Source organism: Salmo trutta, chromosome 3 (genome assembly GCF_901001165.1).
Source record: "Salmo trutta chromosome 3, fSalTru1.1, whole genome shotgun sequence".
NCBI classification, from domain to species: Eukaryota; Metazoa; Chordata; class Actinopteri; order Salmoniformes; family Salmonidae; genus Salmo; species Salmo trutta.
The window spans coordinates 6,900,574-6,913,029 of record NC_042959.1 but is presented as its reverse complement, the minus strand read 5'-3'; the positions used below and the strand labels follow the sequence as shown (position 1 = coordinate 6,913,029).

The window sequence follows — 12,456 nt, the reverse complement described above, 5'->3', positions numbered from 1 at the left end:
CTAGAGTAGTGAGGTGCAAACTGAATAACCAGACCTCACAAAAACTGGATGGAACCAAGCTGTCTTTACAAAACTCTCTACCCTATATTCCACTTTTTGAAATAGTTTGCATCCTATCCTTCATTAGCATCCCTCTGCTGTTACTGAGAGAGTAAGAGAACTGTCATGGTGTTCTAGAACATAGGCTGATCTCTCTTCCTGTTTATATGTTGGTTCCAGGGTTCCACTGCAGCTGTCCAGAGTCCTTCCATGGCCCCCGCTGTGAGCTGGACAGCAATCCCTGTGCCTCCCAGCCCTGTGCCCACGGTGGGGTGTGTGTGCCAAAGAGTCAAGGTTACATCTGCAACTGCCAACTGAATATGGCTGGAAGCAGGTATGTCTATCTCTCACATAGCTGTCCCTCCCTCCCATCCCTGCAGCCTCGGTATAAACACATTGTTAGTTTTCCCCCCACACTTTGCTCCGATGACGTCAAGAAATGAACTTCATTTACAATGGAATTAGTGTTCACATGTCTAGGACAAAAAGACACGTACACTATTATGCTTCTAATACCACATTTATTAAATGACAAATAGTGTTCACGTTTCTCTCATCTTTAAGACCTCTCCACTGACCAAATAGTTCAGTTGTTCTGAATCTTTTTGGTTAGTCATGGAAAATGTTACCCACGGTATGCTCCTAGTCTTATTGGCTCAGGGGATGATTAAGCCGAATTCTGTTTGTCCTCTTTCCTTCCTTGGAAATGGAACTAAAAGCGAAAAGCCTAATTTCCATTCTCTGCAAGATAATGGACAATAAAGTATTCATCTTCTTTAGGTGTCAGAGCCTAATTGACAGATGCTCTCCCAACCCGTGTCAAGGAGGGTATGACTGTACCTTCTCTGGGGGCTCCATCCACTGCAACGCTCTGCCCCAGGTATTGTACCATGCTAAACTACAGTACCCATAATGCTCTGTGTAACATATCTGGTTTTAGTAGGTGTAGGGTGAAGTTGCCCTAGAACAGGGGTGTCAAACTCTGCAGGTTTTTCCTTTCAATTAAGACTAAGCTAACCAGGTGCAGGGAGTTCCTTACTAATTAGTGACCTTAATTCATCAACCAAGTGCAAGGGAGGAGCAAAAACACATAGACACTCGGGCCCTCCATGGAATGAGTTTGACACCTGAGCCCTAGACGCTGATTTTGGGTCAGTTTGGCATTTTACCAGTAATGGTAAAGTTAGAATCCGGGGAGCGGAAGCTGATCCTAGATCTGTACCTAGAGGAAACTTCAGCCCTGGAGTGTTTTAGTAAAGCCAGGGCCGGCTCCAGGCATAAACAACGGAAGTGGACGCTTAGGGCCCCAGGGTCATTAGGGGGCCTACAACCCATATATAAAGTCGGGTCTCAAACTTCTTGTTGAGAGTTAGAATAGTACGACACAAATTTGGTTGTGCATCAGCAGTTTTTCTCTTGTTATGTCAATCACTGACAGTCTCAACTAGCCATGTCAGCTAACAATTTTTAGATTGGTAAGTTAGTCTAGCCAGTTACTTGTAGTCATGAATACCAACAGGGCACGTGCCCATTGGCCCTGACCTCCAGGGGGGCCCAATTGATTTTGTTAGTCACTCAGATATCGGGCTGGCCCGGCCTTAACTAAAATCTAACCAAAAAGTGTCCCATCTTTCCATCAATACAGCTGTCCGCCGGGCTGGGCTACATCGAGATCGTGGAGATCTGCGCCAGCTTAACAGGGGTTTTCTTCCTGGTCGGTGTTTTCGTCTGCGTCCGCAAACGCTATGTCCAACAGAAGAAGAAGCCTGTCTGTGTTCAGAACTCCAACGGTTACTTCCAACCCAGTCTGGCCAAATCCACGATGGCCAACACTCCAGAGGTCAACCCAATAGAGATGAGCACGCTGATGGGTTCTGGTAATGACCTGGATAACAGTCCCTTCAGATCTCTGAAGCCTCGCAGCCAGATGGACCTGGGGCTGGGGTCCCAGGTAAGCCTAAGGGCCGGGAAGCAGAAGCCACAGGGGCCTGTGGTGTGCAGTGTGGCCCCCAACCTCCCTCCTACACCTTCATCCATCTCTGACAATGAGTCCATCAGGAAACACCACTGGGATCAGGACTATGAAGGTGAGTTCATTGAATAATTGGAGTAGATGATAGCTGTCTGAGTTTTTACATTTATTGATGACTGTGGTAGTAGCTTACCCGACATGCCGTGCCGGTCTTCACTTTATCCAAAAATAAGTGACAGCATTTAATTGACTTGACAGATGAGACACCTAAAAGGACAAGTGTCTGAAGGTGAATGATCTGGAGATCTGGAGGATATAACAAAGCATTATTCATATTATACTCCTTCTCACTTTGTCCTTTAGATCAAAACAATGCAGGTTACTCATCCATACATGAATGTAATCTATTATCAGTTGTGATACATACAGAGCGTGTGGCTGTGAGCGATAGTCTGGTCAGGCAGGCAATTCTTGCAGAGGATAAGTTACTAAGGTGTCGAATTTGAATAGGTTTTTCCATCACTCAGAGGTTAGAATACTGTACCTACTGTATAACGAGTTTAAGGACTTTTATAACGAAAGGACACTTTTAACATTGGTGTGAAAATCTTCTGAAAACAAAGGCGTTTATACTGAAGGACTATAGTGAATGATAATGTATTACTCTCTTCTCCCTGCCGTTCAGTCTACCCTGCTGATCCTGACTATTACGGTCGACCCAACCCTTCGGTCCAAGAGTACCCCCAGGTCCAGGAGTTTCCCCAGTTCGACATTGTGGAGGACACATACGGCTCTGTGACCGCATCAATAGACTCACGTAGAAACTCTCGCTTCAGCGGATTCCCGTTTCCCCTGGAGCGTTGTGACCGCCGCGCTCCCTTACCCCCCTGCTACAGTAACCAGAACCTGGATGACTTCCTGGGGCCTGATGGTCTTCCCTTACCCAGCTCTCAATGCCCCAACGAGTACACTGCCATCAGTTACTATCCGACGCAACATGCACACAGCATGGACAATGTGTCGCCAGGCTACCAGCGCCTCAGCATGCGCCTCAGCGTTGCCATGCCGTCCTATGCTGAGTGTAACTCTCCTCCTCCCCCTGCACCACAACAGGCTGGGCATGCAGGACGGAACTCTCGCTGCTACAACGGGTCTGACATGGTGGGGAGCGACTATGGAAGCTGTGAGGAGGTCATGTTCTAGAATGTTTGAGTGTTCTAGTCTAGAACCCAGTGAAACTGAGAGTTGCAGATACAGTGCTCCCTAACAGAGGTCTCTTTAAGGGAGAGACTGCAACGTTCTATGAAAGATTTGAGTCTTGAACATTCTATGATGTGAATTAATTACATTCTCTCCAGTCAATTCTTAGAATGTCTCCATAGAATGTGATTCTAAGTGGGCTTGACCTTCGGTAGAGTAAATGAAAGAGTCCCTCCTATTTTCTTCCTCAGGGTTAAGCAGTATTACAGGATGTTTATCTGAAACTATTACAACAAGGTCTCGCAAACAAAGATGTGCTGTACTAAACGCTGCAGCAATATCAAACGCCCACTCATCTAGACCACTCTCTGAGGGAGAGAGACTGGCTTTGTATAAAACCCAATTCCTAGAAAGAATGAATATGTCTACATGTCATGCAGAAAATAGCTACATTTCGTACAATAATAACCATATAACCAAAAAGATATTGCATACAGTAATATGTATGACCTCACCATTCAGTACAGTATGTTTGTAGTCATATGGATTGCGTCTCAAATGGCACCCTGTTCCCTATAGGCCCTGGTCAAAAGGAGGGCACTACATAGGGAATAGGGTACGATTTGAGACGTAGTCATAAGTGACAAAATAATGAAGGGGACTGGATCCTAACAGTAAGAAGAAATCCATAATTCATGAATAAATGGATCATAAATATACATAAATATTACGTGTTTGTCATAAAACAGATTGTCTTTTCAATATAAGTTTTATCACTGATATTGCCAATTGTGTAAATAGTGCATAGTGTGGAAGTATTCTTTGATGAGATTGATACCCCCCCCCCTCCAAAAAAAATAATCGGAGTTGTAACAGTTGATGATATTCTTTTGTAATAAGTATTTTGAGTCCGAACACATCAATGTGGTATCTAATCTGGAAAACCAGGGAATTATGGGAAAATTACTGAATTCAAAGTTATCATGATATCCCAAAGTGTTTATATGTGCTGTGTATGTGTGTGCTAGTCCCATGAGTTCACATGAATGTGTTTTTGTGTATATTATTTTTGTATCAATGTGGGCTGTATGAACCCCATGTTTTGAAGTTGTTTCTCTGTGAGAGATTTTAAGTCATGTAGTATTGCCAATTTGTTTTCAACACTGTAAAGATGCCATGAATAAAATATGATCTTATATTATTAACAAAGTATATGTTGTCAGTATTTATTTTAACACTTGTATGTGTAATGTGCTGATGCTGTTGGATTGACGTCTATAAATGGCTATAACATGTACATGCAATACCAGCGCTGACCACAAGGAGACGCAATTTGATGTTTCATCAACTTCCCTTATTACCAACGTAATACTCTACAATACATTATCATATTGGTAGAATAAAACTCCCTTCTCATTCACACGTATAAATTTACAAAACAATTTCCCTTTGTGAAGAGCAGAGTTTTACCAACATTAAGCCTACTCAGAGTAACAGCTCCATGGAAATGTCACTCTCTAGGAAAATGCATGACATCATTTAGATAGTTGACTGAGGATTGAGACGTCTCCATGTTCTGTACAAGGGACGGGGGCCTCATAAGTTAATACTTCTCATCAGACATATCTGTGGATCCTGGCTATTAAACTAATGGATGTTCATAACGGGAAAAGGGTCAGGAGGCAGAGGTGGGGTGGGGCAGAGAGAGGGAGATGAACAAAGATTATTAAGAGAGAGAGATGTGTACTACCCGGGCAGTGAATGAGTTGTGAGTCAGCTACAACTGAAGCAGCAGAAGATCCATCTCATCTCCAGCCTTGTCTGTTGCACCAACCTGTCAGATGAATGCTCTTATGGCACTCTGATGAGGAGTATTCATTTCCTACCTAAGGGCTGTAGGGTTTCCTTAGTGAGCATGCACAGACAAGGGTGTCCCCATGATTAAGGCTAGGTCATTCAGAACCAAGACATCACTCCACTTCACCTTGTCTCTACTGCAGCTGAAACTCTGACTGAAACACTGAGGCTGCGTAGCCTGTGTTTCAGACGGCATGTTCATTATGCATTACAGAATAAAACAACGCATACCAGCCTGGTCTCAAGAACTAGACGTAACATAGCAAAGTAACAACCAAATGAGTATGATATGTCACATTTGGTATGGTTACATAAAAACAGGTTACTTAAGGTAAAAAAATGAAAGTAGGGTGATTGGAAAGGTGTGGGCGTATTTAACGTAAACGTCTAGCAACCCAAAGGTTGCGTGTTGGAATCTTATCACGGACAACTTGAGCATGTTAGCTAATTATCCATTTTGCAACTACTTACTACTTAGCATGTTAGCTAACCATTCCCTTAACCCTTTAACCTAACTCCAAACCCTAACCCTAGCTAATGTTAGCTACAACAAATTGGAATTCATAACATATCATATGTTTAGCAAATATCGTACAAATTGTAATTAGTAACATATCATACGAAATGGATGATGGACATCCACAAATGAAAACATACCATTTGAAACATAACATATATTAAATCTGGGCGGCAGGTAGCCTAGTGGTTAGAGCGTTGGGCCAGTAACCGAAAGGTTGCTAGAGCGAATCCCCGAGCTGACAAGGTAAAAAATCTGTTGTTCTGCCCCTGAACAAGGCAGTTAACCCACTGTTCCTAGGCCGTCATTGTAAATAAGAATTTGTTCTTAACTGACTTGCCTAGTTAAAACAAAAATGGAGTGTCCAGGTTTGACATTTACTATGTTAAGTTACCCCTGAGTCTAGGATGCGCATACAGAAATAAACAACCCCCGGCCCTCATTCTCACATGTAAGTGTGAATAATCCTTATTACCTACTGTCCAGTCTGTCCATAGTGATTACAGTGAGAGGTATATCTTCTGTCCATAGTGATTACAGTGAGAGGTCTCTCTACTGTCCAGTCTGTCCATAGTGATTACAGTGAGAGGAATATCTACTGTCCAGTCTGTCCATAGTGATTACAGTGAGAGGTATCTCTACTGTCCAGTCTGTCCATAGTGATTACAGTGAGAGGTCTCTCTACTGTCCAGTCTGTCCATAGTGATTACAGTGAGAGGTCTCTCTACTGTCCAGTCTGTCCATAGTGATTACAGTGAGAGGTCTCTCTACTGTCCAGTCTGTCCATAGTGATTACAGTGAGAGGTCTCTCTACTGTCCAGTCTGTCCATAGTGATTACAGTGAGAGGTCTCTCTACCGTCCAGTCTGTCCATAGTGATTACAGTGAGAGGTCTCTCTACCGTCCAGTCTGTCCATAGTGATTACAGTGAGAGGTATCTCTACCGTCCAGTCTGTCCATAGTGATTACAGTGAGAGGTCTCTCTACCGTCCAGTCTGTCCATAGTGATTACAGTGAGAGGTCTCTCTACCGTCCAGTCTGTCCATAGTGATTACAGTGAGAGGTCTCTCTACCGTCCAGTCTGTCCATAGTGATTACAGTGAGAGGTCTCTCTACCGTCCAGTCTGTCCATAGTGATTACAGTGAGAGGTCTCTCTACCGTCCAGTCTGTCCATAGTGATTACAGTGAGAGGTCTCTCTACCGTCCAGTCTGTCCATAGTGATTACAGTGAGAGGTCTCTCTACCGTCCAGTCTGTCCATAGTGATTACAGTGAGAGGTCTCTCTACCGTCCAGTCTGTCCATAGTGATTACAGTGAGAGGTCTCTCTACCGTCCAGTCTGTCCATAGTGATTACAGTGAGAGGTCTCTCTACCGTCCAGTCTGTCCATAGTGATTACAGTGAGAGGTCTCTCTACCGTCCAGTCTGTCCATAGTGATTACAGTGAGAGGTCTCTCTACCGTCCAGTCTGTCCATAGTGATTACAGTGAGAGGTCTCTCTACCGTCCAGTCTGTCCATAGTGATTACAGTGAGAGGTCTCTCTACCGTCCAGTCTGTCCATAGTGATTACAGTGAGAGGTCTCTCTACCGTCCAGTCTGTCCATAGTGATTACAGTGAGAGGTCTCTCTACCGTCCAGTCTGTCCATAGTGATTACAGTGAGAGGTCTCTCTACTGTCCAGTCTGTCCATAGTGATTACAGTGAGAGGTCTCTCTACTGTCCAGTCTGTCCATAGTGATTACAGTGAGAGGTCTCTCTACTGTCCAGTCTGTCCATAGTGATTACAGTGAGAGGTCTCTCTACCGTCCAGTCTGTCCATAGTGATTACAGTGAGAGGTATCTCTACCGTCCAGTCTGTCCATAGTGATTACAGTGAGAGGTCTCTCTACCGTCCAGTCTGTCCATAGTGATTACAGTGAGAGGTCTCTCTACCGTCCAGTCTGTCCATAGTGATTACAGTGAGAGGTCTCTCTACCGTCCAGTCTGTCCATAGTGATTACAGTGAGAGGTCTCTCTACCGTCCAGTCTGTCCATAGTGATTACAGTGAGAGGTCTCTCTACCGTCCAGTCTGTCCATAGTGATTACAGTGAGAGGTCTCTCTACCGTCCAGTCTGTCCATAGTGATTACAGTGAGAGGTCTCTCTACCGTCCAGTCTGTCCATAGTGATTACAGTGAGAGGTCTCTCTACCGTCCAGTCTGTCCATAGTGATTACAGTGAGAGGTCTCTCTACCGTCCAGTCTGTCCATAGTGATTACAGTGAGAGGTCTCTCTACCGTCCAGTCTGTTCATAGTGATTACAGTGAGAGGTCTCTCTACTGTCCAGTCTGTCCATAGTGATTACAGTGAGAGGTCTCTCTACTGTCCAGTCTGTCCATAGTGATTACAGTGAGAGGTCTCTCTACTGTCCAGTCTGTCCATAGTGATTACAGTGAGAGGTCTCTCTACTGTCCAGTCTGTCCATAGTGATTACAGTGAGAGGTATAATGCACAAAGTGCACATAGTGCATTATAAATGAGCTGGTGTGCACTGTAAAGCAGACAGGGATGTATACAGTATACACACCCTGCCTGCCTGGACACATCCAAGGATTCAGATGTATTGATGTATTAATAAATGCCTGCACTATCTGCACTGGTTAAAGTGTCATAACTATACTAAACAAAAATATAAAATATAAATTTCAAAGATTTTACTGAGTTACAGTTCATATAAGGAAATCAGTTAATTGAAACAAATTCATTAGAACCCTAATCTATGGATTTTACATGACTGGGAATACAGATATTTGTCACAGATACGCTAATTAAAAAAGCATAGATCAGAAAACCAGTCAGTATCTGGTGTGCACCATTTACCTCATGCAGCATTTACCTCATGACACATCTTCACCTAGAGTAGTTAATAGTAGTGTAGTGTGTGTGTGTGTGTCGGTGTAGTATGTGCAAGTGTGTGGGTAGAGTTCAGTAAGTGTGCATGAGAGTCAATGTAAATAGTCTGGGTAGCCATTTGATTAACTGTTCAGTAGTATTATGACTTGGGGGTGGAAGCTGTTTAGGAGCCTTTTGGTCCCAGACTTGGCACTCCGGTATTACTTGCCGTGCGGTAGCAGAGAGAACAGTCTATGACTTGGGTGGCTGAAGTCTTTGAAAACTTTTAGGGCCTTCCTCTGACACCACTTGATATAGAGGTCCTTGATGGCAGAGAGCTCGGCCCCAGTGATGTACTGGGTCGTACGCACTACCCTCTAGCGCCTTACGGTTGGATGCCAAGCAGTTCCCATACCAAGCGGTGATGTAGGCAGTCAAGATGCTCTCAATGGTGCAGCTGTAGAACGTTCTGAAGTTGAAGTTCTCGACCCGCTCCACTACAGCCCCGTCAATGTGAATGGGGGCGTGCCCGGCCCGCTGTTTCCTATAGTCCATGATCAGCTCCACCACACTGCAAGGTCTCTGACCTCCTCCCTATAGAATGTCTCATGGTCATCGGTGATCAGGCCTAGCCCCGTTGTGGCGTCGGCAAACCTAATGGTGTTGGGAGTAGTGCACAGTTGTAGTTACCATTTAATTCAAGTGCGCAGGCACCTAGCACTGTTGTTTGGTTAGTGATGTTTCTGTAGCACGAGATGGATTGATGGCCACTGGATTGGTGTAAATAATCATTTTGCCAGATAACTAGTTACAAAGTAACCTTCTTCTAACATTTAATTGAGAAGGTTTTTTGGGAATGCCTTTCCATCTACCAGAAGACAGTCAGGTCTATCGTTAGCGTCTTACCTTGCTTCAAAGTAGCCAAAATCCCACCATATAAACTTGGCAAGTCTTTTATAAAGATTTTGTTGTCATATGCGTTCCTATTCTATTGGTTTTCCTTCAAATTAATTTTGTTGTCTAGCAGCCAAAAGGCAGTACCATTGTCATATTAGCAACCCATGACAGTTGTTACATCTTTAGATCTCTCTTAATAAATATTTGACTCCGTCTATGACGTGCGCATTTTAGAGCAGTATTTTCCCGCAAATATGGATTTTGGAACATATTCGCTTAGGCCACACATTGCTGTGCCTAAACTGTGAAGAAATAAGACTTTACCAATTATTGTTCATTTATACGGCGTATACATCCACTACACTACTTTGATACGCATTGTGGTGATTAAGAAGTGCGTATTCGCAATGATTTAATGTTTTAATTGTTTACATATCAGGCGTACATTTATTGTTTACATTTTTTTTATGTATCACATGTACATCTATCCTGTGAGTTATTTGAATGTCCTGAGTGAAAAATATGATGATTATGACAAAATACAGGTTGTTGTCATGTGCTTTTTTGTTGTTACAAAATATCATAAAGATGATGAATGCTATTTATGACTTTAATATGTTTGATGAGAAAATGTAGTGTCTAAGATACCTCAAATAGGTTTTAATAAAGTGTCCACTGTGGATGCGAGGTTGATGTTTTTTCATCTAACTGATGGAACTGTACAACGGCCGTGTTCGAGAGAATCAAATCTATGATGCGTTGCGGGTAAATGGTGACTGATCTACAAAATAATAGGCCGTGTTCGAGACCATCAAAATCGTGATGTATCATGGTTAAATTGTGACTGAGTGATTTACAAATCACCTTGCATCATAAATAACTGTCTCGACACGCCTTTCAAGTTGGCTGCAATGTCAAACGTACCCATAATGAGTAACCAGTTGTATATGATACAACACGTGTCATTCCGTCTGTTTTTCTGCCTACTTGAATGGCTAATAGCTCAGATACACATGAACACATGAGATTACACCGGGAATCGATAGAACATTGCTCAGAGATGCACAAATACAATATAATATATATTTTTTAAATGGTTGAATGTTTTCTTTCAATGTAGAGCAGGGATCATCAACGGGGGCTCGGAACATACAGTTAAAGTCGGAAGTTTACATACACTTAGGTTGGAGTCATTAAAACTTGTTTTTCAACCACTCCACAAATTTCTTGTTAACAAACTATAGTTTTGGCAAGTTGGTTAGGACATCTACTTTGTGCATGACAAGTAATTTTTCCAACAATTGTTTACGGACAGATTATTTCACGTATAATTCACTGTATCACAATTCCAGAGGGTCAGAAGTTTACATACACTAAGTTGACTGTGCCTTTAAACAGCTTGGAAAATTCCAGAAAATGATGTCATGGCTTTAGAAGCTTCTGATAGGCTAATTGACGTCAATTGGAGGTGTACCTGTGGATGCATTTCAAGGCCCACCTTCAAACTCAGCGCCTCTTTGCTTGACATCATGGGAAAATCAAAAGAAATCAGCCAAGACCTCAGAAAAAACATTGTAGACCACCACAAGTCTGGTTCATCCTTGGGAGCAATTTCCAAATGCCTGAAGGTACCACGCTCATCTGTACAAACAATAGTATGCAAGTATAAACACCATGGGACCACGCAGCCGTCATACCGCTCAGTAAGGAGACGCGTTCTGACGCCTAGAGATGAACGTACTTTGGTGCGAAAAGTGCAAATCAATCCCAGAACAACAGCAAAGGACCTTGTGAAGTTGCTGGAGGAAACAGGTACAAAAGTATCTATATCCACAGTAAAACGAGTCCTATATCGACATTTCCTGCAAGGACGCTCAGCAAGGAAGAAGCCACTGCTCAAGTCAGACTAGTTTGCAACTGCACATTTTTTGGAAAAATGTCCTCTGGTCTGATGAAACAAAAATAGAACTGTTTGGCCATAATGACAATCGTTATGTTTGGAGGAAAAAGGGGGAGGCTTGCAAGCCGAAGAACATCATCCCAACCGTGAAGCACGAGGGTGGCAGCATCCTGTTGTGGGGCTGCTTTGCTGCAGGAGGGACTGGTGCACTTGACAAAATAGATGGCATCATTAGGATGGAAAATTATGTGGATATATTGAAGCAACATCCCAAGACATCAGTCAGGAAGTTAAAGCTTGATCACAAATGGGTCTTCCAAATGGACAATGACCCCAAGCATACTTACAAAGTTGTGGCAAAATGGCTTAAGGACAACAAAGTCAAGGTATTGGAGGGGCCATCACAAAGCCCTGACCTCAATCCCATAGAAAAATTGTGGGCAGAAATGAAAAAGCAAGTGCGAGTAAGGAGGCCTACAAACCTGATTCAGTTACACCAGCTCTGTCAGGAGGAATGGGCCAAAAGTCACCCAACTTATTGTGGGAAGCTTGTGGAAGGCTACCCAAAACGTTTGATCCAAGTTAAACAATTTAAAGGCAATGCTACCAAATACTAATTGAGTGTATGTAAACTTCTGACCCACTAGGAATGTGATGAAAGAAATAAAAGCTGAAATAAATCACTCTACTATTATTCTGACATTTCACATTCTTAAAATAAAGTGGTGATCCTAACTGACCTAAGACAGGGAATTTTTACTAGGATTGAATGTCAGGAATTGTAAAAAACTGAGTTTAAATGCATTTGGCTAAGGTGTATGTAAACTTCCAACTTCAACTGTAATTACAAAATAATTTGTAGATTTGCAAATTGACTGCAAGAAACCCAAACACGTTTGACTAAAACAAAATAATTTCAAGCCAAAGCTTACGTTTGTATACAATCACGTGTTGCTCTATTATGCGTGGAAATACTTGGGAACATATTTCTTAAAAATCACTTGGAGCTGATTTCCATCAAGGAAAAAGTGGGGAAAAAATAATTAAAAAATAAATAAAAAAGGGTGCAATTTTTGCTCCGAAAACTTGGGGGGGCCAAATAAAACCACCTGTGGGTCGCCAGTTGGGGAACCCTGGTATATCGCCTAAAGATAAGTTAAAGAAGAAGTCACCCCAAACCACTCTCTCCATGGCACTCATCAG

General features: G+C 42.8%; 1 protein-coding gene across 1 annotated transcript in view; it reads left to right on the top strand.

Annotated features, from left to right (window-relative positions):
* LOC115167276 (protocadherin Fat 2) overlaps positions 1 to 4,423 on the top strand; it is a 78,520-nt gene extending 74,097 nt beyond the window's left edge. The window contains exons 25-28 of the mRNA XM_029721532.1: positions 220 to 373; positions 820 to 919; positions 1,685 to 2,126; positions 2,697 to 4,423. Coding sequence (XP_029577392.1) covers positions 220 to 373; positions 820 to 919; positions 1,685 to 2,126; positions 2,697 to 3,214 — 1,214 coding nt within the window. The 3' untranslated portion in view covers positions 3,215 to 4,423. The remainder of the gene's footprint in view (positions 1 to 219; positions 374 to 819; positions 920 to 1,684; positions 2,127 to 2,696) is intronic.
* Positions 4,424 to 12,456: the final 8,033 nt, after the last annotated feature.